This window comes from Panthera uncia, chromosome D1 (genome assembly GCF_023721935.1).
Source record: "Panthera uncia isolate 11264 chromosome D1, Puncia_PCG_1.0, whole genome shotgun sequence".
NCBI classification, from domain to species: domain Eukaryota; kingdom Metazoa; phylum Chordata; class Mammalia; order Carnivora; family Felidae; genus Panthera; species Panthera uncia.
This window is the reverse complement of record NC_064808.1, coordinates 105,341,643-105,367,092: the sequence shown is the minus strand read 5'-3', so window position 1 is coordinate 105,367,092 and position 25,450 is coordinate 105,341,643. Positions and strand designations below refer to the sequence as shown.

Genomic DNA, 25,450 nt, shown 5'->3' with positions numbered 1-25,450 from the left:
AGAAATACTTGTCTGGAGAGGGAAACCAAATGCTCAGCACAAAAATGCAGGCAATCCCACCATTCACTACTTTTTGCTTGCCATTTTAGATTCCAGAAACTCAGCCCTTAAGATGTTGCTAATAAGTGACTTCAACAATATTCCATATAATTGTGTTCAATTAGCATCCATTTAAAGAGTGAAATATTTGTTCAAAAAGGAAGGTATTTAAGTAGATATGGTAGAGAAAAGTTAAACATGCACTTTCAGTTATTTCATGCTTTCTTGTGCTCCAATTGAATGAACTCTATTCTTTACCACAAACTGCATTTTCAAGTACTTTGTATTTCTATATGTCTGTCCAGCTCCTTTTGGGCCCAGGCATATGTCAAGTCCAACTCCCAGATAAGTAAGTATCTGGAAGAGCAGAATGTCATTACCACCATGTAAAATCTCTTCAGAGAATATGTTTTATTAGAGATAGCTCTTTGAATTCAAAGAATTCATAAGATTAAATTATAGTAAACCCCCTTGGGAAAAAAATAGTCTTTGTCTTTTTATATAATATCATATGCTTCTGTGGGCACTGAATTCCTTGATCAGTGATGTGCTGATTTGGTCCATTTGGTTCTCATTTAGAGTATTTAAAGATGAATCTTGGGGTGCCTGGGTGGCTCAGTCAGTTGAGCGTCCGACTTCTGCTCAGGTCATGATCTCACGGTTCGTGAGTTCGAGCCCCGTGTATGGCTCTGTGCTGACAGCTCATGGCCTGGAGCCTGCTTCGGATTCTGTGTCTCCTTCTCTCTCTGCTCCTCCCCCTGCTCACACTCTGTCTTTATCTCAAAAATAAATAAAGGTTTAAAAAAAATTGAAAGATGAATCTTAACAGACCATAATAGCTTAGAATATTTAAGTAAGGTCTAAAAATGAGCAGTTTATTTCCTACTTACTAGAAAAGTAAGATCCTCTGAGTATTACCAACACTGTGTCATTGTACAGAAATTCTAAAAAATTATGCCAGTTAATAATACATCTCAACAACGCCTTGTTCCTCATTCCCTTGAGTTATATTTTAAAAAGAGAGAGATGGTTAATTTGTTAAATTCAAGTAAGCACAGGAAATTTTATTAGAATATGAAAAACTGTTCTCTGCTGTGAAACCCAAGTTGCATATTAAGAAGACTGCATGTATAGAGAACAGTTCAAACTCTCACCTTGACCCAAATAAGACCATGCTCAGCCAAACTCCAGTCACCAATGCAGTTTGGTATTATGATAAAATGTCACTGTATGGTATCAGGTCTTCTGTAAAGAAGGCAAATAGGGAACATCTGGAAAGGGAAAACCAGTATTTACAACCTTGTCTCTGTTACCCGGCACTTATCTGTGCACTGGGTATACATAAACTCATTTCATTTCAACAATTTTGTGATGTTTTTCTCGTCCCACCTCCACTTTCATGAAACTCCAATCAGCTTAGAGCCAGATTCTACCTTTTTTGTGTTCCATTCCCAGAGTCTCGCACAATGCCTGTCTCAGAGTAAGTACAACAGAGCATTTAAATAATGTGCATAAGGCCACACAATTATTAACACACGACCACACTACTCCAAAATCTTTTTCTTTACAATGCTCCATATACAACTTCCTGTATTAGTTAAAAAAAAAAAAAAGTAAATAAATTGAAGTGGGTTGCATTTTCCTTGCTGCTACAATACTTCCATTTAAAAACCAAAAATACATATAATGATATTCATTTACTGACTTGTACAGTGCATCCAGTGGACAGTCTGACATTGAGCTGAACTATACGATAGTAACTACAATGAAATATTGCTGTGTAAATAATGATCAACACTTTAACATTCAGAGGTACATGCAAAAAAGATAACTAATAGGAAGGTTGGCATATTTTACTGTTTATCATTAAAATGTTTCTTAATGGAGACTACCAATTTGAAAGGTAAGATTGATGAAAAGTATTAACTATTCAATAAATTCCATGACTACATATTTCACAAAGATTTCTATATTCCAGATGATCATTCTGGAGCCCAGAGATATGGATAAATCATCAAGAAATAAATGCACTTTTTACTAGTAGAGACTGTGATATTTGAAAATTACTGCTGCAAGACTCCAAAGTTTCATCAATTTTTATCAAGATGTTTAAGGGACCAAGAGTTTCTGAGTATGTCTAACTCAGGCAAGGAATGACCTTTTCTGTCCAAAAGCTGACTCTCTACCATTGTGTTGAGGGCATTAATTCATGGATTCTCTCTCAAGTACTATACCCATTGATCCAGTGATCCATTCTAATGATATAAAAATACAGAGATAAAAGGAAGGAAAGAGTGTTAGGGATTTAATTTCATTTAACTACTACTCTTTATGGTTACCATGGGACCATAGAAGCTGACAGAAAAGAAAATGGTGCATGTACCAAAGTTGCATAGAGAAGTATCTCTGAAAGAGTCCTAGAACTCTTTTCCTTGTTGTTACTTTAGTAACACTGTTCCTTCAGCTCTACATTGATATGCCCCTGAAATGTGTGACCAAAAGTCCCAGCCCTTATTTTATTGTAACAAGATGAGTGCTAGACCTTGTAAATGATCTACCTGAATTTTACTTACTCCCTTCCAGGTTAATTTCTTAAAACACTACTTCAAGTAGGTTATCTTCTTTCTTAACATCTGCACTAATGCCACAATACTGATAGGAGAAGGCCATAATTACTTAGACTCACGAGATTTCCGAGATTTGTCCCAAATCTTTCAGGGTATTCTCATCTCCTGAGAGTTCCTTAGATGACTTCTGTAAACACACTTGGTTTACTTGCTAACCTCCAAACATGCGTTTGTATTTTCCATTTGTACTTTCCTTACACTATTCTATCCAACCAGGACATCGTATCCTACTGACCCACTAAATATTATCCACTGACTCAGTAAAATCCATACTTTTCTAAAATTGTCTCATCCTGAACTAACTCTCTCTCATTCCTTTGAGATCCTTTGGACACGACATGCAAGTTCTTTAGTTCTAAAATATAATTAAAAATTTTAACATGAGGGGCACCTAGCTGGTTCAGTGGGTAGAGCATGAGCCTCTTGATCGCGGGATTGTGAGTTTGAGCTCACAGTGGGTGCAGAGATTACTTAAAAATAAAAAATCTTTTTTTTTAATGTTAATGTGATCAAGCCTTTCATAATTTAACATCTTTTATTTTTATTTTTTTAATGTTTATTTATTTTTGACAGAGAGAGAGAGAAACAGAGCTTAAGTGGGGGAGGGCCAGAGAGAAAGGGAGACCCAGAATCCAAAGCAGGCTCCAGGCTCTGAGCTGTCCACACAGAGCCCAACCTCACGACCGCGAGATCATGACCTGAGCCGATGTCAGACGCTCAACTGACTGAGCCACCCAGGCGCCCCATAATTTAACATCTTAAAACTTTAATCTCCTTGAGGATAAAAAGCCCATTTTACTCTTCTTCACACATCCACTCTGCTCAACATGGTCTGTTGCTTATAGCACTCAGTAAATATTCTCTAATTTGACTCGACCCTTATTGAATTAACCAACCGTGAGAAATGGAAGGAGACCAGATTGCAAAACACAAACCATGACCTTTCTCAGTGCCAGATTTCACAGAAAATTGGTCAGATTTGGTGGTTGACTTTTAAAATACAGATTGACAATCTTTCTTGATGGTATAGATTTAAAACTGCCATTTTACCATAGGGTTTTGTTTTTTTTTTCTTCTTCAACCATGTGTTCTATATTTGCTTTGTCTTTTTTTGTCTTCTGTTACTACATATCCCTGTCTATTAGCTGCATAGTGATACACACTTCTTCGATGGTTCTTCCACTGGTCACCTTAATGATTACATTATGCAGCCCTGAGTTTTCAAAGTCCAGTGTTAATGGGTACTACTGCTTTTCAATTTTTTTTTTTTTTCGAGAAAGAGAGCAAGTCGGGGAGGGGCATACAGAGAGAGAGAGAGAAAGAGAGAGAGAATCTTAAGCAGCCTCCATGCTGAGCATGGACATGGGTCTCATGGGTTCGTGAGATCATGACTGGAGCCGAAATCTGACTGAGCCACCCAGGTGTCCCTCTGAACACTCTGCAGACTCTGGACACTTTAACTCCATTGACCTTCTATAACAGACTGTATTTTCCAGAAATGAATGTATTAATATTTTCATTCTGTATGCTCTTTGAATACCCTGCCCTTCCCCTAGCAAAAGGTGAAGTCTACTTCTCTTGCACTTGCAACTGGGTAAATCCTTGGGATTGCCTCAACAAATAAAACGCTGCACATGTAATGCAGCTTGGCTTCTGGAATCAGTAATTAACCCCAGTGGCAAAGTGATAGGAAATGTTGGATTTCTCTGGATACTTCTCTCTCCTAGACTCTACTACATTGTGAACTCTTTTCTGTACCTTCAAGCAGGTGGATTTGGTTTGCCTTACATTTTTCTAGATACTTCAGCTTCTGTGTGTGAAAGCTGGCTCGTATTTCCTAGTCTGCCACTACCAAAAGCAGAAAGCTTTGGCCAAATCATTAACACTGGAGTCTAACTTCATAGAGAGTGCATGTATACCATGCAGAGAAAATTCTGTTGGATATAAACTTTCATCCTCTCCCCTATTATTTGTTTTTATTTACACTCATAGCAAATAATATTTTAGGTTTTTTGCATTTTTAAGTCACTCAGTTTTTTCTACATTAAATTTATACATTTTGTAATGTTTGCTGACTTATTTGAATACACTCTATAGTATTATTAGCAAGTCAACTGGGGTTTTTGGCAGATTAGAAGAAGCATCAAATTTCTCAATCTGAACCTGTGGTGGATATTAGTTACCTGGAACTAACATCAGGCCAAAATTCCTCAAATAGTATTCTGGAAATCATGGGGTTGGGGTCAACATCATTACAACTTCCTGTGTGTGATGATGGCAAAGAAGCTTATTAAGACCGAATGTCAATGTGAATAAAGCAAAAAGTGAATGAAGCCTCTGAAGGTCCATTCATATTGTAGCAAATGGTAAAAATTCATTCCTTTTTATGATAATTAGTATTCCACTATATATGTATATATACCACATCTTTTCCCATTCATCCATCCATTGATGGACAAGGTGGATTCCACATCTTAGCTATGGTAAATAATGCTGCAAAGAACACAGGAGTGCACGTGTCTTTTTCAATTCATGTTCTCATTTTCTTTGGGTAGATAACCAGAAGAATTGCTCGATCACATGGTAGCTCTATTTTTAATATTTTGAGGAGCCTCCGTACTATTTTTTATAGTGGTTGCACCAATTTACATTCTCACCAACAGTGCGTGAGGGTTCCTTTTTCTCCACATCTTCATCAACACCTGCTTTTCTCCCTTTTCCTTTTCTTTTCTTCTTTCTTTCTTTCTTTCCTTTCTTTCTTTCTTTCTTTCTTTCTTTCTTTCTTTCTTTCTTTCTTTCTTTCTTTCTAATAATAGGCAATCTGACAGGCATAAGGTGATATCTCTGTCATTTTTTTTTTTTTTGCATTTCCCTGATGATTAGTGATGTTGACAATCTTTTTATATGTCTGCTGGCCATATGTATGTCTTCTTTAGAAAAATGTCTATTCAGTTCCCCTGCCCATTTTAATAGGATTATTTGGGTTTTTGTTTATTTGGTATTGAGTTATAGAAGTTCTTTATATATTTTGGATAATAACCCCTTATTAGATACATAATTTGCAAATACCTTCTCCTATTCACCAGGTTGCCTTTTCATTTTGTTGATGGTTCCCTCAATGTGCAGAAGCTTTTTGGTTTGATGTTGTGCCATTTGCTTATTTTCACTTTTGTTTCTCTTGCATCTGGAGTCAGATCCAAAAATATATGTATATATTGCTAAAACCAATGTCAACGAGCTTATGGCCTATGTTTTCTTTTAGGAGTTTTACAGTTTCAGGTCTTATATTCAAGTCTTTAATCCATTTTGAGTTATTTCTGTGTATAAGATAGTGGTCCAGTTTCATTCTTTTGCAAACAGCTGTACAGTTTTCCCAACACCACTTATTGGAGACACTGTCCTTTCCCCCTTTTTATATTCTTGCCTCCTTTCTCACAAATTAATTGGCCATATATGCATAGGTTTATTTCTGGGATCTCTATTTTGTACCATGCATCTCTGTGTCTGTTTATATACATACCATATTGTTTGGATTGCTATAGCTTTGTAGGGTAACTTTGAAATCAGGCAAAATGATACCTCTGACTTTTTTCTTCTTTATCAAGATGTTTTTGGCTATTTTAGGCCTTTTGTAGTTCCATAAGAATTTTAGAATTATTTGTTCTAGTTCTATAAAGAAAATGCCATTGGAATTCTGATAACAATTGCGTTGAATCTCTAGATTGCTTTGGATTGTACGGACATTTTAACAATATTAATTTTTTCCAATCCATGAGCATGAAGATCTATTTTTTGTGTCTTCTTCAACTTCTTTGATCAATGTTTTATAGTTTTCAATGTTTAGATCTTTTACCTTTTTGGTTAAAGTTACCCTAGGTATTTTACTGTTTTTGATGCAATTGTAAATGGGATTTTTTTTTTTTTACTTCTTTCTGATTGTTTGTTATTACTGTATAGAAAAAACATTTCTGTATATTAATTTTATAACCTGAAACTTTACTGAATTCATTTATTAGTTCCAACAATTTCTTTTATAAATGGTATCTTGTCACCTGCAAACAGCAAGTTTTACTTCTCCCTTTCCAATTTGTATGCCTTTCTCTTGACTAATTGCTGTAGGTAGGACTTCCAATACCATGTTGAACATAAGTGGGAATAGTAAGCATCCTTGTTTTATTTCTAATCTTAGAAAAAGCTTCCAGCTGTAGGTCTGTCATATATGGCCTTTATTATGTTAAGGTATTTTCCCCATGTATGCACTTTGTTGATTTTTTTTTTAATCACAAATAGATGTTGAATTTTGTCAAATGCTTTTTCTGCATCTATTGAGATGCTCATATGATTTTTATTTTTCATTCAGCTAATATGGTCATCACATTGATTGATTGTATGTTGAACCATCCTGGCATCCCTGGCTGGAATAAATCCCACCTGATCATGGTGTAATATTTTTAATGTATCATTGAATTTAGTTTGCTAATATTTTGTTGATGATTGCTGTGTATATCTTCATCAGAGATACTGATCCGTAATTTTCTTCCTTTTCCTTTTCTATTCTTTTCTCTTGGCTCCCCCCTGCCCCCATCTTTTTCTGGTTTTGGTATCAGGGTAATACTGGCCTGATAAAATGAGTTTGGATGCATTCCCTCCCCTTCAATTTTTGGGAATAGTTTGGGAAGAATAAATACAAATCTTTGAATGTTTGCTGGAATTCACCAGTGAAGCCATCTGGTCCTAGATATTTGTTGGGAAGTTTTAATTAATGATTCAATCTCCTTACTAGTAATTCACCTACTCAGATTGTCTATTTCATCATATTTCAGTCTTGAAAGACTGTAAATTTCTAGGAATTTATCCATTTTTTCAAGGTTTTTCAATATTATTGGCATATAATTGTTTATGACAGTCTGTCCTGATCCTTTGTATTTCTGTGGTTATCAATTGTAACTTCTCTTTAATTTCTGACCTTATATATTTGTGCCCTCTTTTTTTCTTGGTGAGTCCAGCTAAAGGTTGGTTGATTTTGTTTATCTTTTCAGAGAACCAGCTCTTAGTTTCATTGATCTTTTCTGTTGTCCTTTTAGTCTTTATTTCATATATTTCCATTCTGATCTTTATTATTTCCCTCTAACTTTGGGATTTGTCCTTTTTCTAATTCTTTAAGTGTAATGTTAAATTGTTTGAGATTTCTCTTGTTTCTTGAAGTAGGCCTGTGTTGCTATTAACTTCCCCCTTAGAATCACTTTTGCTACATCCCATTGATTTCTCATATTTCTTTTTTCACTTGTCTCTATGTATTTTTTTTTATTTCTCCTTTGATTTCTTCCAGGACTTAGTAGTTTTTGGTAACATATTGTTTAACCTCCTCCTATTTGTAGTTTTCCAGTTTTCTTCTTGTAACTGATTTCTAGTGTCATACCATTGTGATCAGAAAAGATGCTTGATATAGTTTCAAACTTCTTGAATTTATTGCGATTTGTTTTGTGGTCTAACATGTGATCAATCTTAGAGAATATTCTATGTGCACTTGAGAAGACTGTGCATTCTACTGCTTTGGGATGGAATGTTCTGTATGTATATAATAAATCCATCTGATCTACTGTGTTAAGGCCAGTATTTTCTTATTAATTTTCTGCCTGGATGATCTATCCATTAATGTAAATAGGGTGTTAAAACTCCCTACTATTATTGTATTGCTGCCAGTTTCTCCCTTTAGGTCTGTTAATACTTGCTTTATATATTTTGGTGCTCTTATTCTGGGTGGATATATATTTATAAATGTTGTATCCTCTTGCTAGATTTACCTCTTTATTATTAGGTAGTTCCTCTGTGTCTTTTATTACAGTTTTTTTTTTTTTATAGTCTGTTTTGTCTGATATGATTAAAGCTACCCAGCTTTCTTTTCATTGCCAATTGCATGGAATATCTTTTTCCATCCCTCCACTTCCAATCTGTGCATGTCCGTATTTCTGGAGTAATTCTCTTGTAGTCAGTATACAGATCTTTTTTTTGTTTTGTTTTGTTTTGTTTTTTTCTTTTTCATTCAGCCACTCTGTATCTATTATTTGGAGAATTTAGTCTGTTTACATTTAAAGTAATCATTGATAAAAAAATAATAAAGTAATCATTGATAGGTATATACTTACTACCATTTTGTTCATATTTTTTTCTGGCTGTTTTTGTAGTTCCTCTCTGTTCCTGCTTTCTCTTTCTCTATCCCTTTGTGTTTTGATGACTTTCTTTAGTGTTATTCTTAGATTCTTTACTCATTTTCTTTTGTGTATGTAAGTTTTTTGTTTTGTGGTTACCATTAAGATTCATATATATCATCCTATGTATATAATCGTCTTTTTAAATTGATAACAACCTAAATTTGAACACATTATACACCTACATTTTTATTTCTACCATTTAATGTTTTCAGTGTCACTTTTTATACTGTTTTTATTTCATGTATCCCTTATTACTGTAGTTTTAGTTAATTTTACTACTTTTATCTTTTAACCTTCTTAGTAGCTTTATAAGTGATTAATCCACTATCCTTACTATATATTTACCTTTTCCAGTGAGATTTTACTTTCATATGCTTTGTTAATTAATGCCATTTCTTTCCAAAGCTTAAAGAAGTCCCTTTAATATTTCTTACAAGGCCAGTTGAGTAGTGATGAACTCCTTCACCTTTTGCTTGTCTGGAAAACTCTTTATCTCTCCTGAAATCTGAATGATAACCTTGGTAGGTCTAGTATTCTTAGTTGAAAGTTCTTCCTTTCAGCACTTTGAATATGTCATGCCACTCCCTTCTGGCCTGCAAACTTCTGAGAAATCTGCTGATATCCTTATGGGGTTTCCCTTGTATGTAATGATATGTTTTGCTGCTTTTAAGATTCTCTACCTTTAACTTTTGACCTTTCAATCCTAATGGTCTTGGTGTGGCTCTCTTTAGGTTCTTATTTGGAACTCTGGGCTTCCTGGACCTGAATGTCTCTTTCCTTCCCTAGGTTGAGAAAAATTTCAGCCATTAATTCTTCAAATAAGTTTTCTGCCTCTTTCTCTCTTTTGTCTCCTTCTGGGACCCCCTAATTGAAAATGTAATTCTGCTTGATGTCATACCAGAAGTCCCTTATCTTTTTTTTTTTTTAATTCTTTTTCCTTCAGGTGCTATGTCTGAGAGTTCATTGTTTTATATTCAAGTTCACCGATCCATTCTTCTATTTCATCCAGTCTGCTGTTGAATCCCTCAGTGTACTTTTCAGTTCAGTTACTGTATTCTTCAGCTCTTTGACTTTTGTTCAGTACTTTATGATGTTTTTTTCTCGAAGATCTGTGTTCATCTTTTTTTCTCCTGAGTTTGGGGAGCATCTTTATGACCATTACTTTTAATTCTTTATCAGGTAGATTACTGATCTCTGTGTCATTGTGGTCTTTTTCTGAGGTTTTCTTGTTTCTTGTTCTTTCATTTGAAACATATTTGTTTCTCCATTTTGGCCAACTCTCTTGTGTTTCTGTGCATGAAGACAGCTATCTCTCTCAGCCTTGAAAGCTGGTCTTGCATAAGTGATAATCTTTCTCATTCAACCTTCCTCTAGCTCTTCGTTGTTTCCCAACTTTTGTGACTATCTAAACTGCTTGATTTATTCTTGATATACCCCCATTGTTGAGAGTGTGCCAAGACCTGTCAGTGATCCAAGGGGAAGAATCCCATTTCCCATCTAGTTTCAGGCTGACTGGAAGGCAGATGCTCAGGTAGCAGTTTTTGAAGCATGAATATATATACAATCCTGTGGGGCCAAAATCATGATCCCTGTGGCCTCCAGACTGGAGATCTGAAGGTGTCCTCTGAGTGAAGTTGCAAAAATTGGAGCTCCACATGAGTGTATAATCCCCTTTCTGGGAAGTCTTACTAACCTGTAGTGAGGCCAAAGGGGTACACAAGGACTCTGTCCCTCTACTTAGGCTCTAGATGTGTGGGAAACCTGAAACCTGTCCCTCAAGCTGAAGCTCCAGGCTAATAGGCCTCTTTCACAGGAAGACTGGGATTGTTTCAGTCTGTCTTTGCCGTGCCCTGGGGGAAGTGGCCTGCCGACACCTGTCTTTCCTTGCTGTCAAGGCAGCTGGAGAGTGCAGGGGGCAGCGCACGCTTGCTGATCTCGGAAAAGTAATGTGAAATGTCTTGAATGCCTGTGCCTACGGGCTTCAGAAACACAGGGGGAGAGTGCTTTGCCAGCGTCTGCACACAGCTTTAGACTGAGAGTGGAAGGATGCTGTGACCGTTCATGCTCACCAGCTCTGGCCAGCGGGTAGTGGAGTATGGGAACTGCCCACACTTGCAGCCTTTCACCAGGAAGTGAGAGAACTCCATGACCACTCGTACTTGCCCCCTGCAGCCAGGAAATGGGAAAACACTGCCATCACCTGCACTCACTGGCCTGAGCAACTGCTATGACTGTTTACCCTGTTCCATCCCAGCAACGTGGTACGAAGGTGCCGTGTCCAAGCTCATCCACCCGTGCTTAGCAGGCTGCACGGACAGTGCAGCAACAGCATCTGCACACACCTCTGTTTTGGGGGGAGAGTCTGAACTGGCCCCTGCCCCTCCAGCCGATACCCCCAGGTCAGCAAATCAATCTCCCTCACATATAGTCTAGGCACTTTCCAAAGCACTCTTTGCTCGCTGGCCCTGGGGGCAAACAGGACTGCATACAAATACTCCAAGAGGGGAATCTTAGCTTCTTATAGAATTCTGGGACCCCCACAGTTTTCCAGGGCAGACTTTCAAGGGGCTCATCTTCCCCCTGCAGGTCCCAGAGGTCAGATTGCCAGACCCTCACTCCTCCAGGAGAAGCACCTGTCTGGTGAGATCCCTCCCAATTTCATGTCTGTGAGCTGGGGTGGGTAGGGGAGGCGGGGGGGTGGGGGTGGTGGTTGCCAGCCTGTGTTTCTGCCTGTCCTATAAGTCTCAATGAGGTCATTTTATTTGTTGTGGAGCAGTTCAGCCAGTTTCAAGATCTTTTCCAAAGAGAAATAATCCATATGTAGCTGTGGTGTGTGGGAGAAGGTGAGTTCATGATTCTCCTACACCACCATCTTGGACGCCCTCCATGTTTACTAATATCAGTGTATAATTTCTGCATCAATATTAATAAATGACAGATGATATTGCGAGTTTTCTATCTTGGTGCGACCTTTCTCAAGTTTAGGGATCAGAGTATACTTGCTTCATGAAACTGGTTTGGAAGTTCTCCTTCTGCGCACTGAAAGAGCTTAAGAGGCATTAGGATCGTTGGGCATTTAAAGGCTTAGTAAAATCTCGAGACATTATCTGGGCCTCCTTCTTCCTGTTCTGTTCACTGCCTTGATTTCCTTCTTCAAAGTTTTTTACTGTATTTGTGTTCAAGTCCAGCCTATCTTCTGTATCCATCACATTCTCTTCAACTTTTACATCTTTTTTTATTAAAAAAAAAAAAAAAGCTTTCCTCTTTACAGCTTACTTTTCTATTAAGTTATCTGTTATATATATTTTTTTCCTAGTTTGTCTTCATTTCTGAATCCTAAATCCTTCCTGAGTGTTGGAAACTCTCATTTGAAATCTTCCTTTTGGGGCACCTGGGTGGTTCAGTCCGTTGAGTGTCTGACACTTGATTTTGGCTCAAGTCCCAATCTCATGGTTCATGAGTTCAAGCCCTGCATCAGGCTCTGCACTGACAGCATGGAGCCTGCATGGGATTCTCACTCCCCCTCTCTCTCTGCCCCTCCCCTGCTCATGCTCTCTCTCTTAAAGTAAATAAATAATCATGTAAAATCTTCCTTTCCTCACTTCATCTCTGAGGTTTTTTTTACAGTCCTAATATATGCTGTTTGTTCTTCATACATTATATCATTTTCTTAAATTTTTAAGCTCATTTTGAACTACGAAGTTATGGTTTTCATCAGTTTGAAGACATATCTATCTGTGAGCTCTGTCTATAGGAATACTGTTTGGTTCCTAATCTCTCACATTTATTTCATGAAAACTTCGCATGGGATTTAACTGACATTATCTCCTGTCACTTACTGTTTTGAATGAAGACAGTCGGCCTCTACTTTCAGAGGCAGTGAACATGCCAGAGTAGCTCTTTATTTCTTTTAACTTCACGGCCATCAGATGCCATCAGACTCAACCCAACTGGGATTGTTTCCAATTTCGGCTGCTCTTTTCAGACTAAGTTGTCAGGCTTTACAGTAAGCACTTTTTGGCAATTGGAGGGTTCTTTTGTACCTGGGGACATTAAAAGGCCATGTGTTTTCCCTCCACTCCCTCTTGTGCAGATGCTGATATTGCTCAGAGGCTATGAATGTTGGCAGTCTGTCCCTACAAGCATACTATAATTGGGGGCTATGGGAATACTCTGTTTTGAAGATGGTTTCTGTGGGTCTTCAGTTTTGCATTTTAGTTGCTTTGCTATTTATAGCATTTAGTGAGGTTCAAAAACTCACTGTCACTACCATCATCCCCAAGGTACTTTTGAACTGTCACTCATCTAAGAAGATTACTGACTTGGCCGCGGCAACTTCTTACTGAATGCATCTCGAGGCAAGGGAAACAAAAGCAAAAATGAACTCCTGGGACCTCATCAAAATAAAAAGCTTCTGCAGAGTGAAGGAAACAATCAGCAAAACTAAAAGGCAACCGACAGAATGGGAGAAGATATTTGCAAACGACATATCAGATAAAGGGTTAGTATCCAAAATTTATAAAGAACATAGCAAACTCAACACCCAAAAAACAAATAATCCCGTGAAGAAATGGGCAAAAGACATGAATAGACACTTCTCCAAAGAAGACATCCAGACGGCCAACTGACACATGAAAAAACGCTCCACATCACTCATCATCAGGGAAATATAAATCAAAACCGCAATGAGATACCATCTGACACCTGTCAGAATGGCTAACATTAACAACTCAGGCAACAACAGATGCTGGCAAGGATGCGGAGAAAGAGGATCTCTTTTGCATTGTTGGTGGCAATGCAAGCTGGTGCAGCCACTCTGGAAAACAGTATGGAGGTTCCTCAAAAAATTAAAAATAGAACTACCCTATGACCCAGCAATTGCACTACTAGGCATTTATCCACGGGATACAGGTGTGCTGTTTCAAAGGGACACATGCACCCCCATGTTTATAGCAGCACTATCGACAATAGGCAAAGTATGGAAAGAGCCCAAATGTCCATCAATGGAAGAATGGATAAAGAAGATGTGATATATAGATACAATGGAGTATTACTCGGCAATCAAAAAGAATGAAATCTTGCCATTTGCAACCACGTGGGTGGAACTGAAGGGTATTATGCTAAGTGAAATTAGAGAAAGACAAAAATCCTAGGACTTCACTCATATGAGGACTTTAAGAGACAAAACAGATGAACATAAGGGAAAGGAAACAAAAATAATATAAAAACAGGGAGGGGGACAAAACACAAGAGACTCTTAAATATGGAGAACAAACAGAGGGTTACTGGAGGGGGGATGTGCTAAATGGGTAAGAGGCATTAAGGAACCTACTCCTGAAATCACTGTTGCACTATATGCTAACTAATTTGTATGTAAATTAATTAATTAATTAATTAATTCCTGAGGAAAATGTGAGGGTAAAAAATGGGTAAAATTAATTAGCTGACTTAAGTAGTATACTACTTACATTTGCTATTGACTTGTGTTATGATATCCAGGAAGGAATCTAAAGTTTCCTTGAAGAGCAAATGCTTTTTATCATCAGTAGGTGCTCCAGGAATTATTGTTTAACCAAATTAATCACCGAGATGACATTTCAGTAATGACTAATTTCATAGTCTTCCCTTTTGTATATCTTTTTCATTTCCAGGAAAAATAGCACAACTTATGAGAGCACAATAAAAACACAGAGGTGCCTGGGTGGCTCAGTCGGTTAAGCATCCAATTTCAGCTTGGGTCATGATCTCACAGTTCCTGAGTTCAAGCCCCATGTAGGGTTCTATGCTGACAGCTCAGAGCCTGGAGCCTGCTTCAGTTTCTGTGTCTTCCTCTCTCTCTGCCTGCCCCCCTCAAAAATAAACATTAAAAAATTTTTTTTAATGAAACAAACATTAACAAAGAATCACTAGTAATTCCAAAGGGATTCACAAAACAAAAACTTACGTTTCTACTGTTTGAAAAAATGAGTAAGATTCCTTTTTAACTATCTGTAAACCAAAACACGTTCCAGCAAAATCCTACATCATCTAGAGCAGCAGCCTAAAGACTTAAGCGTTATCTGGCTAACACTGAGGTGATGGGACTCGAATTTTTCATTTCTCTCTTTACATCATGTGTCTATATCTTTAAAGGTTCTTAAAAGGACACTCATAATTCCATTTGGAGAAAGTTCTCCCTTTTGACACCCATTTAAATGGTTTTTCACACACTGCTTAGCGTTCCCTTTTAAAACCTAACACTATATTAACACGTAAAAAATTGTTTTCACGGCTGACATCTTAATGATAATATTTATTTTACCGAGTTCCTTTAATGAGCACTAAGTAGCTGTCACAACTGGCAACCCAGTGGACAAGTCGGAACTGATTATTCAAGAGAGTGACACCAAATAAATGGACGAACTGACATCATGTGATCTCTACACACCTTATGAGTAACAATTCATGTTCAGAGAATACAAACACATCAGAACCAGAGTTCCCTACACTTACTTCCATATTATAAGGACTATCCACACACAAGGAAACTGGGTGCTAAAAATAGAAGGCTGCACTTGAACCAATGCCACATATCTTAAAGGCTTTTGTTTAGAAGCTCCCAATTTTCAAAGTGCCAATTTCTATAGTAGCTCAGGCTGCTTCAACAAAAATTTAAAATTTCTAATGACTCTAAAAGGTAGAGTCTATTCATTGCTCTTATAAAATCCAAACCAGGTGTTACTAATGGGTTGGCAATATTCCTACAAGAGGTGATTCAGGAGCCTAGGGCTGCTCCCTGTTTAATGCTGAAAGCCACAATTCACAATAAAAAATAAATTACGCTGATGAATATTTATGTACCAAATAACACTGTAACCATCATCATGAAGCACAGACCTCCAAGCATGAGCTGATGAAAAGAAACACTGTGGCAACTCTGTATACACACCCTGGCAAAACAATAGTAAAAGAATAAATGTATAAATGAGTTCCAACAAAACACGCAAACTAAAAAGAACCCAGTTAGAAGAAAGATCAACCACAAAAGAAAGACATTTCTATAAACTGCGTCTTGAGAAGCCTGATGAAAATCTCATGTCCAGAGCTCAAAAACAAGATGATTAAAAAAAAAAAAAAAAAAATAGGGGCGCCTGGGTGGCTCAGTCGGTTAAGCGTCCGACTTCGGCTCAGGTCATGATCTCACGGTCTGTGAGTTCGAGCCCCGCGTCAGGCTCTGTGCTGACAGCTCAGAGCTTGGAGCCTGTTTCAGATTCTGTGTCTCCCTCTCTCTCTGCCCCTCCCCTGTTCACACTCTGTCTCTCTCTGTCTCAAAAATAAATAAACATTAAAAAAAAAAATTAAAAAAAAAATAGAACTAGGGAGATCACTTGGATATAAAAACATGAGCAAGCAAGGGGGGAAAAGAAAACAAAAATCACTACAGAATCGATCAACAATTCAGAAACCTCAGGAAACAGAAAAGGCAAGCCTGAAAAAAACCTCAAACTGACTTTACATGCACATTGACTCAGGGGACACTAAATGCGAATGTGAATCAACTCAAAGGCATGCAGAGTACAAAAAACAGCAAATATTTGAACAAATATAAAAAGCTCTTTTTCTCATTAAAAATACTTTAGAAGTGGGTGTTTAAAGCAAAAGAATGCATTCTGCGGATTATGATAGACACATTAGTAAAATGCAAGACAAAGAAGAAGAAGATGGGAGAAATGTACGAATTCAGTTTAAGTCTCTTCAGATGTGAAGTGGCACATTCTCCCGGGTGTTCCGATCCTGCTTTGGGCTCACGTCCTGGTGTGATCCTACCCCTGCGTGCGGGCAGGACCTGTGATGTGCTTCCAATGATACCCTAAGGCAAGGGGTGTGTGTAATTTTGTGTGATGACGTTACTGTGTCGTGTAAGATGTCAGTGGTCACCTTGTCACCATCTCCCTCTTCCTCGCCGGTGGTGAGGGAACGAAGGGGCTGTGTTGGGGAAGCTCATGTGGGAAGGGACACGGGGCCGCCAGCAAGGAGGTGAGCCGTGCCAGGAACCAAGTGGGCGGGGAAATGGGTCTTTCCCCAGCTCAGCGACAGGATGAGTCAAGCTGTACCTGAATTCCAGGCCCACAGAAGCCGAGAAATAACGTGTGCTGCTTTCAACTGCCAAGCAGCTATAAAAAATGAGTATTACTGATAGAATGTTTTGGCTTAAATCCATCATCTTGCTGCTCATTTTCTATCTGTACCACCTGTAGTGTTTCCTCTTTCTGCCTTCATTTAGATTGAGTATTATTTCATGCTCCACTTTATCTTCTTTATTGGATTAGTGCTATAAATCTCTATTTGCTTTTTTTTTAATCGTAAGGCCTGCTTTACAGCTCAGAATTCTACATCTTAAAATTGTTTTTAACATTTATTTTTGAGAGAGAGAGAGAGAGCGTGCGCACAAGCGGGGTTGGGCAGAGAGAGAGGAAGACACAGAATCCAAAGTAGGCTCCAGGTTCTGAGCTGTCAGCACAGAGCCAGATGCGGGGCTTGAACTGACGAGCGGTGAGACCATTACCTGAGCCTACTGAGCCACCCAGGTGCCCCAGAATTCTCCATCTTTATCACAGTCTGTGCTCAAGTCCTACCACCCCACTTCAAGCAGAGTATGGCGACCTTATAATAGTATACTTCCATTTGTCCCCATCCCACCTTCATTATATTATCGTCATTTAGTTTTTACGTTATAAACCTCATACTAATTGTTCTTGCTTTAACAATAAAGTATCTTTTAAATAAACGTAATAAATAAGAAAAATCTTATATATTTACCCATGTAGTTACCATCTTGTACTTTTTGGTACTCCAGACACTTTTTATGTTGTGACTACTGGATATAGTTTTATTCCTATGTGTTGTCGAGCTTTGTTCTGGGACACAGTGAAGTTACTTGGAAACAGCTTGATCCTTTTGCCTCTTGCATGAAAGATTTGTTTGTCAAGGTTAGATGAGGGCTAAGTCTTGAGATTTCATCACTCCACACTACTCACCACCATTGTGGGTACTCGCACTTCCCAGTCTTGACACCCTCCATTCAAGCTAGTGGGAAGTGTGACCTCTAACCTCTCGGGTAGGTCAACCTTTGCGAGACCCCAGGTAGCCTCCGCACCTGCACGTAATTCCCTCCTAACCCGCCCCGTGGCTCTGGGCCCCCAAGATTCCTAAGTCTATGTCCTTAACTCAGCCTGTTCTATAAGCTCTGACTGGGGTCCCACACCTGGCACCATGAGATGAGGACAGTCTCAGAGCAAGAGGGCAGGGCCATCACAAAGCTTATTTTACTTGTTTCCCGTCACTTAGGGATCATTATACTTTCTTGCTTGATACCCATGTCTTAAAAACCATCACTACATGTATGTTGTCAATTCTTTGGTCGTTTGAGGCTAGAAGATAACGTGGCTCGTTGGTCTCAGGTGGAAACATGAGTCTTCAGCTATTTATGGGGGGAAAAAAAGGCTGATTCAGGGATGAACTAAGAGTATGCAGGGCAGAGCACAAAGCCCCACAGAATCACCTCCAAGAAGCAGGACTGCAGTCCTAATCAAGAAACTGGCAACATACACTCGACCTGATGTTAGAACTAGTCAACAGTGATGGCAATGTGTCTCGAATTTTCCATCTTTTTCAGTGAAGGTGCCTATACTGAAGTTATTGTGTGCTTTTCTCACTATTGTGTGTTTGGGTTGCAGATAATTTGTCTCTTAAACTCACGCATCTTCAGATTGAAGCATCTGAAGGGCCTCGTGTATCTGAGCCTGGGTAGATGGGATCCTGAATCTCGAGCCCAGGCCTAGTGCATTCCTGGGATAAGGCTTCCTTGGGAGGATTTGAATGTATTTTTAATGTGGGAGAGTGTAAATTGGTGGCCGGAGGGCAGACTGTGGTGGATGAAGGGGGGCCACCAACGATTTGACACTACTCTCAGCAAGAGGTAGACTTATGACCGCTCTTTTGGAATGACGGTGGGTTCTGCGACAACTTTGACAGACAAAACACAGCAAAATGACGCGGTGCTGATTTCCGGTCCCAGGCCCTAACTAAGAGAGTGGCACCTTCCACCTCTTCTCTCTCGGAAGCATCTTTTGGAACAGAAGTCAGAAGTCATATGGTAAAGCCCAACTACACTGAAACTGCCATACGAGAAGAGAGTGTCATCAGTCTGTCCCCAAGCTGTCCCAGGCACCAGACATGTGAGTGAAAGACTATTTCGACTATTCCAGCTCCACGCACACATGGCCCATGTGAAGAACGGAGGCCCTACACGTGTGGCCCCAGTCATCTCCAGACGCTTGAGTCACTCCAGCTGAGGCCCCAGACATCAGGAAACAGACGCAAATCATCCAGCTGAGCCCTAACCAAAGTCCTCATCTATACAACCACATGGTGTAATGAAATGGTTGTTATAAATACCTGGAACGAGAAGGAAATCAGTTCAGGTGGGATGCCCATCTCACAGATGAGATACAGTAGAGATGTCACCTTGGTATTTGTTTCTGGAGTTCGCTGAAGAGGTCCAGGATGAAGGCATAAATTTGAGAGGCGTCTTCCTTGTCCTGTTCTACTTTTCCTTTTTCCATAGCACTTACCACCTCTGACATTTTCTGGATAATTTATTTACTACGTTTGTCTTCCTTGATACAATATGAACTCCTCAAAGGAGGCATTTTTGTTTTATTCATAGTGTATTCCCTGCACTCAGAACAGTAACCCGCACAAGGAAAACACTCAAATATTTGTTGAATAAATGAGCCAACCTAAAGGTGGTCCATAGGACCATTTTAAGTATGACATCACCTTGAGAGACAGCATGTAACAGAGAACAGATAAGAAGTGAGGATGGGCATTTCAACACGTGACTGGCTGGAGAGGAACCAGCAAAGGAGGCTGGGAGGACGGAGCCAGCAGTGAAGGAGGAGAAATAAGAAACTGCACTCTGGAAGCAGAGAAAGTGTCTCGAGTCTGTCAGTGACGCCGACAGGCGAGCAAGAGGAACATGGGCAGTAATTACGTGATTTACCGATGCGGCAGGTTCACGGAGGACCTTGACACAAGCAGTTTTAGTAGAAGGGGGTGGGGGGGGGCGTTTAAGCATACTGAGAACAGGAGGAGGAGGGAAGGAGAGGACACAAATATTATTTAAACGAGCTTTGCTGTCAAGCAGAGAAGGAAAATGGCTACAGGGGATATGATGGGGGGGTCTGTGGTGGACCGTTACAAGATGTTTTCATATGCTAATAGGAACTCACTCTTACCGAGAGAGGAAAATCCTAGTAATAGGGAGAGAGTAGGGCCAACTGAGTAGGTGAGGGGGGTGAGATCCAGGACATAATGGCGTGGATGAGCCCCAGAGAAGAACAACAAAATAATTTATCTGTAGTTAGCAAGAGGGCACGCAGAGCCCATGGGTGCACATGGAGGACTACTGGGAGGTGCGGTGGAAAATCTCGTCTCTGCGGTTCTACAATCTCGGTAAAACAAGCAGCAAAGTCACCCTCCCAGACAGACAGAGGAGGTGTGAAGAGTCCTTCAGCATGGCGCTCGGATACACCTGACACATACCTCGCGTTAGAACTTACACCGTGCTATATCATCGACGCACGTCTCCTTGTCCGCCAGACTGTAAAATAATTTAAAGCAGGGGAAGTACTTTTTATTTTTGCACTCTACTAGCACAAAACCAAAATTCCCCACGAACTGTTACCTCACTGATTACATAAATGTCATAGATTCCTCTGTGTCTCTGCAATACAGCTTAACGAGTTTGAAAATAGCAGTTAAAAAAAAATCAGATACTATCAAGTATCTGATAATTATACTTAAATTCAATTTGCAAATCCTGAGAAAATGAAACCACTAAACTTCAACTCATATGCGAAATTTAAAAACTACAGGTAGAATATAAACATTTTGTGCCATACTAAAGAAATAATGAGACACCGATATTAAAAAATAACTGTGTAGAGTTAGGAGTTTCTCCAGAGTATGCATCACACTGATTCTATGTATTCAACATTTCATGACAAAATGTCAAGGATCTTTGAGAAGGGGTTACACCAAAAACATCTCCCATATTAAAAAAATAGGAGCACTCTTACCCCATGGTCATATTTTTTAAATATATGGTTTCAAAACCCCTTGATACCAAGTGTAAGAACAAAGAAAAATGAAGCTTCGATCAAGTGCCGAGCCACGGAACGTGCTCTAGACATTCAGAACACTCTAATTACTTAAGATTTTGTAATACTACAAACCCAAAATGACAATTTGGCTAAATTTTTCAACTTTCAAAACCCAAACAGCTGTAAATTGTGTCATCTGGAACAATTACTTTCAACATCCCGCAAATTCAAAGACACTATCTAAAAATCCAGAATTAAGGGGCGCCTGGGTGGCTCAGTCGGTTGAGCATCCGACTTCAGCTCAGGTCATGATCTCCCAGTTCGTGAGTTCGAGCCCCGCGTCGGGCTCTGTGCTGACACCTCAGAGCCTGGAGCCTGCTTTGGATTCTGTGTCTCCCTCTCTCTATGTCCCTCCTCCGCTCAGGCTCTGTCTCTCTCTCTCAAAAACAAACATAAAAAAAATTTTTTTAATCCAGAAATAGAAACCAACAAATCATGAACATGTGATGCTTTATTTAATTTATTATTCTCGAACATTCTTCTTCCTTTAATAAAAAGAATAGCAGTGATATATCTGCTACTGGTAGAAAATGAAGAGCTCTTCTATAAAAGGCTACAAAGAGAAGTTGCAATTATTACTGAATATGCCAACTCAGTTTAAAATATTCACGAGAAGCTGGTCAACAGTGTTCACCACCTTGAAGCAGTCCCACCTCCCTCTGAACCGGTGATCTGCTGTCCCTCCTCAGCAGTCCTTCAGGAAAGTCCTTCCACATCTTAACTGTACGGGTCGGAACACAAAGACGCAGGGACAGAGCGGGAACGCAGGGTCACCCCGTATCCGGTCCTGCTCCCCAATGACAACAGGGAAGGGCGCAGGACAAGGTAGGAAAGGAAACAATCCGGTGATGCACAGGCATCCGAGACCCAGAGCAGGACTTTCTCTCCCTGTGGCCTGAGGGTCAGTTGTTGAGACAGAATAGAAATAAAACTGAAAGGAATCTGAAGAAGACATTTAAAAACTGAAAGGCTTGACTCAACATTTTTTACTTTTGGTGAAGTCGAATGGTTTCCACCACTGAGCGAACTGCAGTGCCTTCTTCCTCTGATCCTCAAAGCTTTCCCGGATCCCTTTCCTCCACAGCCTGGGTTCTATATCCAACATCCCACCAATGATTTCCTTTTAAAGAATGAGAGAAATACAGACACATATATGTATAAATGCTGAAAACAGAATGAAACTATTTCTATTTATATTTATACTAGGTATAAAAGTCAGTAGTTCTCCAAGATGATACTCAAATTCTACACACATATTAGTTTCAAGTTAAAAAATCTTACTTTCCAGTATGGAGGTTCCTCAAAAAGTTAAAAACAGAACTACCCTATGACCCAACAATTACACTACTAGGTATTTACCCAAAGGATACAAAAATACAGATTCGAAGGGTACATGTATCCCAATGTTTACGGCAGCGCTATCTACAATAGCCAATTATGGAAAGACCCCAAGTGTCCACTGGCTGATGAATGGATAAAGAACATGTGAATATTAGCTGGCCATCAAAAAGAATGAAATCTTGCCATTTGCAACGATGTAGATAGAGCTAGAGAGTATAATGCTAAGTGAAGTAAGTCAGGCAGAGAAAGACAAATGGCTACAATTTCATTCATATGTGGGATTTAAGAAACAAAACAAATGAGCATGGGGGGGGGGGGGAAAGAGAGGCAAACCAAGAAACAGATTCTTAACCACAGAGATCACACTGATGGTTACAGCGGAGAGGTAGGTGAGGGATGGGAGAAACAGGTGATGGGGATTAAGGAGGGCACTTGCTGTGATGAGCACAGGGTGCTGTATGTAAATGGTCAATCACTAAACTCTACACCTAAAACTATTATTGCACGTGTATGTTAACAAGCTGGACTTTAAATGAAAACTTGGGGAAAAAAATCTTGTTTTCAGTTAGTTCTAACTATGCAAGCCCTAGAATTCTAGCAGTGCTAGTTTTGTCTCTTGTCATGTTCTTTGTCCGTTTTGTTGCTTGTTAGCACATCTACCAGAGAGGGTGCAAAGGGGAGGAAGGGAGCGTGACATTTAATTAATTTGGTCCTCATGAGCTGTTCTGGTAACCAGTATGGAGAAAAAGTTAGCCAACATGCAACAGTTATTAACTCTGGTGTCAGACTGCAGTTGAATCTCAGGCCAACATTCTCTCTACTACCCCTTATATTTATAAGCCATTTTCTTCTATTAGCTGGAGATCTTTATTCAGGAAATAGAATATTTTATTTTATTTTATTTTATTTTATTTTTAATGTTTTATTTATTTTTGACAGAGAGAGAGAGACAGAGCATGAGCAGGGGAGGGGCAGAGAGGGAGGGAGACACAGAATCCGAAGCAGGCTCCAGGCTCTGAGCTGTCAGCACAGAGCCCGACGTGGGGCTCGAACTCACAGACCTTGAGATCATGACCTGAGCGAAGTTGGACACTCAACCGACTGAGCCACCCAGGCATCCCTAGAATCATATTTTAATACTAATAATCCAAATAAACAAAGAATTAAAAATTATAAACCACCTTCTTTTAAGAGTCACATTCCAAACTCCTGTAAGAAATGGATTTTGATTTGACTGCTTTCATTATCCTATATTACTTCCCTCATGATTCTCTTCCTGTGCTGTTAGCTACAGAAAGTAATGCAATTTATGCCTGTGAGTATCCACATACACAAGGATACGGGGGAAACGTGCAATGCTTACGGGAGGGCAGTATGGCAACATAGGACAACACTGGGCTGAGGGTCAAACTCTGCATGTTCAGTCTACTTCCACAGGGCTGTGTGGTGAGATCCTGGACACGCTCTTAACATTTTTACCAAGGGGACATACTGTGTACAAGCAAGTACCAAATGTCGTTGGGGATACAAAGATAACTAACATACATCTACCTGTCTTCAGAGAACTAACAGAATGTGGGCCTGTGGTAGGACCAGAAGAATGACCAACTACACAAAGAACTGTCTTAAAGAGCAGAATAAGGTAAATGCCATTGCAGACTACATGGAGACTCAAAAAAAAAGAAGATTCTAGTTATTGGATATATCAGAAAAGGCTTAGTGTAAGCTCCTTCACTGAGAAACAGAAATAAAGGGCCCAACAAAGAGAGTAATTTTAGAAAACATCAAGACTAAATTTAGATTTAATGCGAGGATTTTCTTGGCATCAGCCCAAGTAAGCAATGTAGTTTAAGCAAGCCTAGTTTATGAACTGGCCTAACACTGTCTCTGTAAAATACCAAGTTTTGTCTTATGGGTACCATACAGGTACCACTGAGTCTTGGTAACAGAAGCAGCTGTGAATGGAAAGAGACCATCCCCCTCCTGCTCTCTGAACACTCGCTTAGGCAGCAGGCTGAAGGGAGTTCTTGGGCTCACAGGCAGCTTCTTGAGAAGCAAATCTGGGGGGAAACGGATCAGCGATGCCATGCTAAGGAAGCTTTCTTTTTAAACAGTATCATATAAACATATTTGTTCAGGACTGCAATCTCCCAATTAAATTTACAAAATTAAAAAAAAAATCGGTATTTTACTTTGTTTTCAAAAAAATCAGGCTGGAAGGAAGGAAGGAAGGAAGGAAGGAAGGAAGGAAGGAAGGAATCCAGAGTCTGAGAGTCTTCAGTTATAGAGTTCTACTGATTAAAACAACAGGGGTTTTCAGAGCAATGAAAACAAATTTCTTTCTAATTAACTCTGTGAAAAAACATTTTGAAAATTTCTCAAACACGTTTCTGTACTATATCTCAACAGTTCAAAAATGCATGTGACTTGGGGCCTCTAACATTTTAAAGGCAACAGAATAAACAGTTCTGAATCCGAACCTCTGGGGTCGAGATTCCTCCTGACGCGAGCCTACTCGCTGTAGAGGACGGCCATACAGGGGAGATGAGAGTGAGGAGGGAGACAGGGGCCCCAGGGCAGAGTTCACGAGGGCTCCTCTAGTCAGAGGACAGTATGAGCAGGAAAGCCTGAGCCAGACTCGATTCAAAGGCCACTTCTAGAACTACTACTGCCCAGACTTCTTTTGACTGTTGCAGCGGCCACGTTAGTTTCGTTCTAGCGCCTGACACTACCTCACCTACTTCCCAGATACGCAGTGGACCCTACTTTGTGGCTGCACCCCCAGCAGTGAAACGAATGGCGATCTACGATCGCCATGCAGACATGTGCCCAGAAACCGTGTGAAATGACTCAGTCATATACTCTTCTCGGACCACATGGTGCTTCGTCGTAAGTGCAGACATGAGGTCATCCGTTCTCAGGTTCAACCAGGAATGAGAGGTGCATGGACCAGTTCTGTCCCTTAGAAGCGCGTGACCGGGTCACATAACCTGTCTGCAGCCCGGCTCCCCCATCGTTGAGATGA

General features: G+C 39.6%; 1 protein-coding gene across 2 annotated transcripts in view; it reads right to left on the bottom strand.

Moving 5' to 3' along the window:
* Positions 1 to 909: 909 nt before the first annotated feature.
* The window catches only part of CWF19L2 (CWF19 like cell cycle control factor 2), a 176,065-nt gene continuing 151,524 nt past the window's right edge, over positions 910 to 25,450 (bottom strand). Inside the window, exon 18 of one of the 2 annotated variants that reach the window (XM_049621389.1) lies at positions 910 to 1,310. In XM_049621389.1, the coding sequence (XP_049477346.1) occupies positions 1,263 to 1,310 (48 nt within the window). In that variant the 3' untranslated portion in view covers positions 910 to 1,262. Of the gene's footprint in view, positions 1,311 to 21,517; positions 22,205 to 25,450 lie in introns of those variants that run through there. The other variant, XM_049621379.1, reaches the window with a different exon arrangement.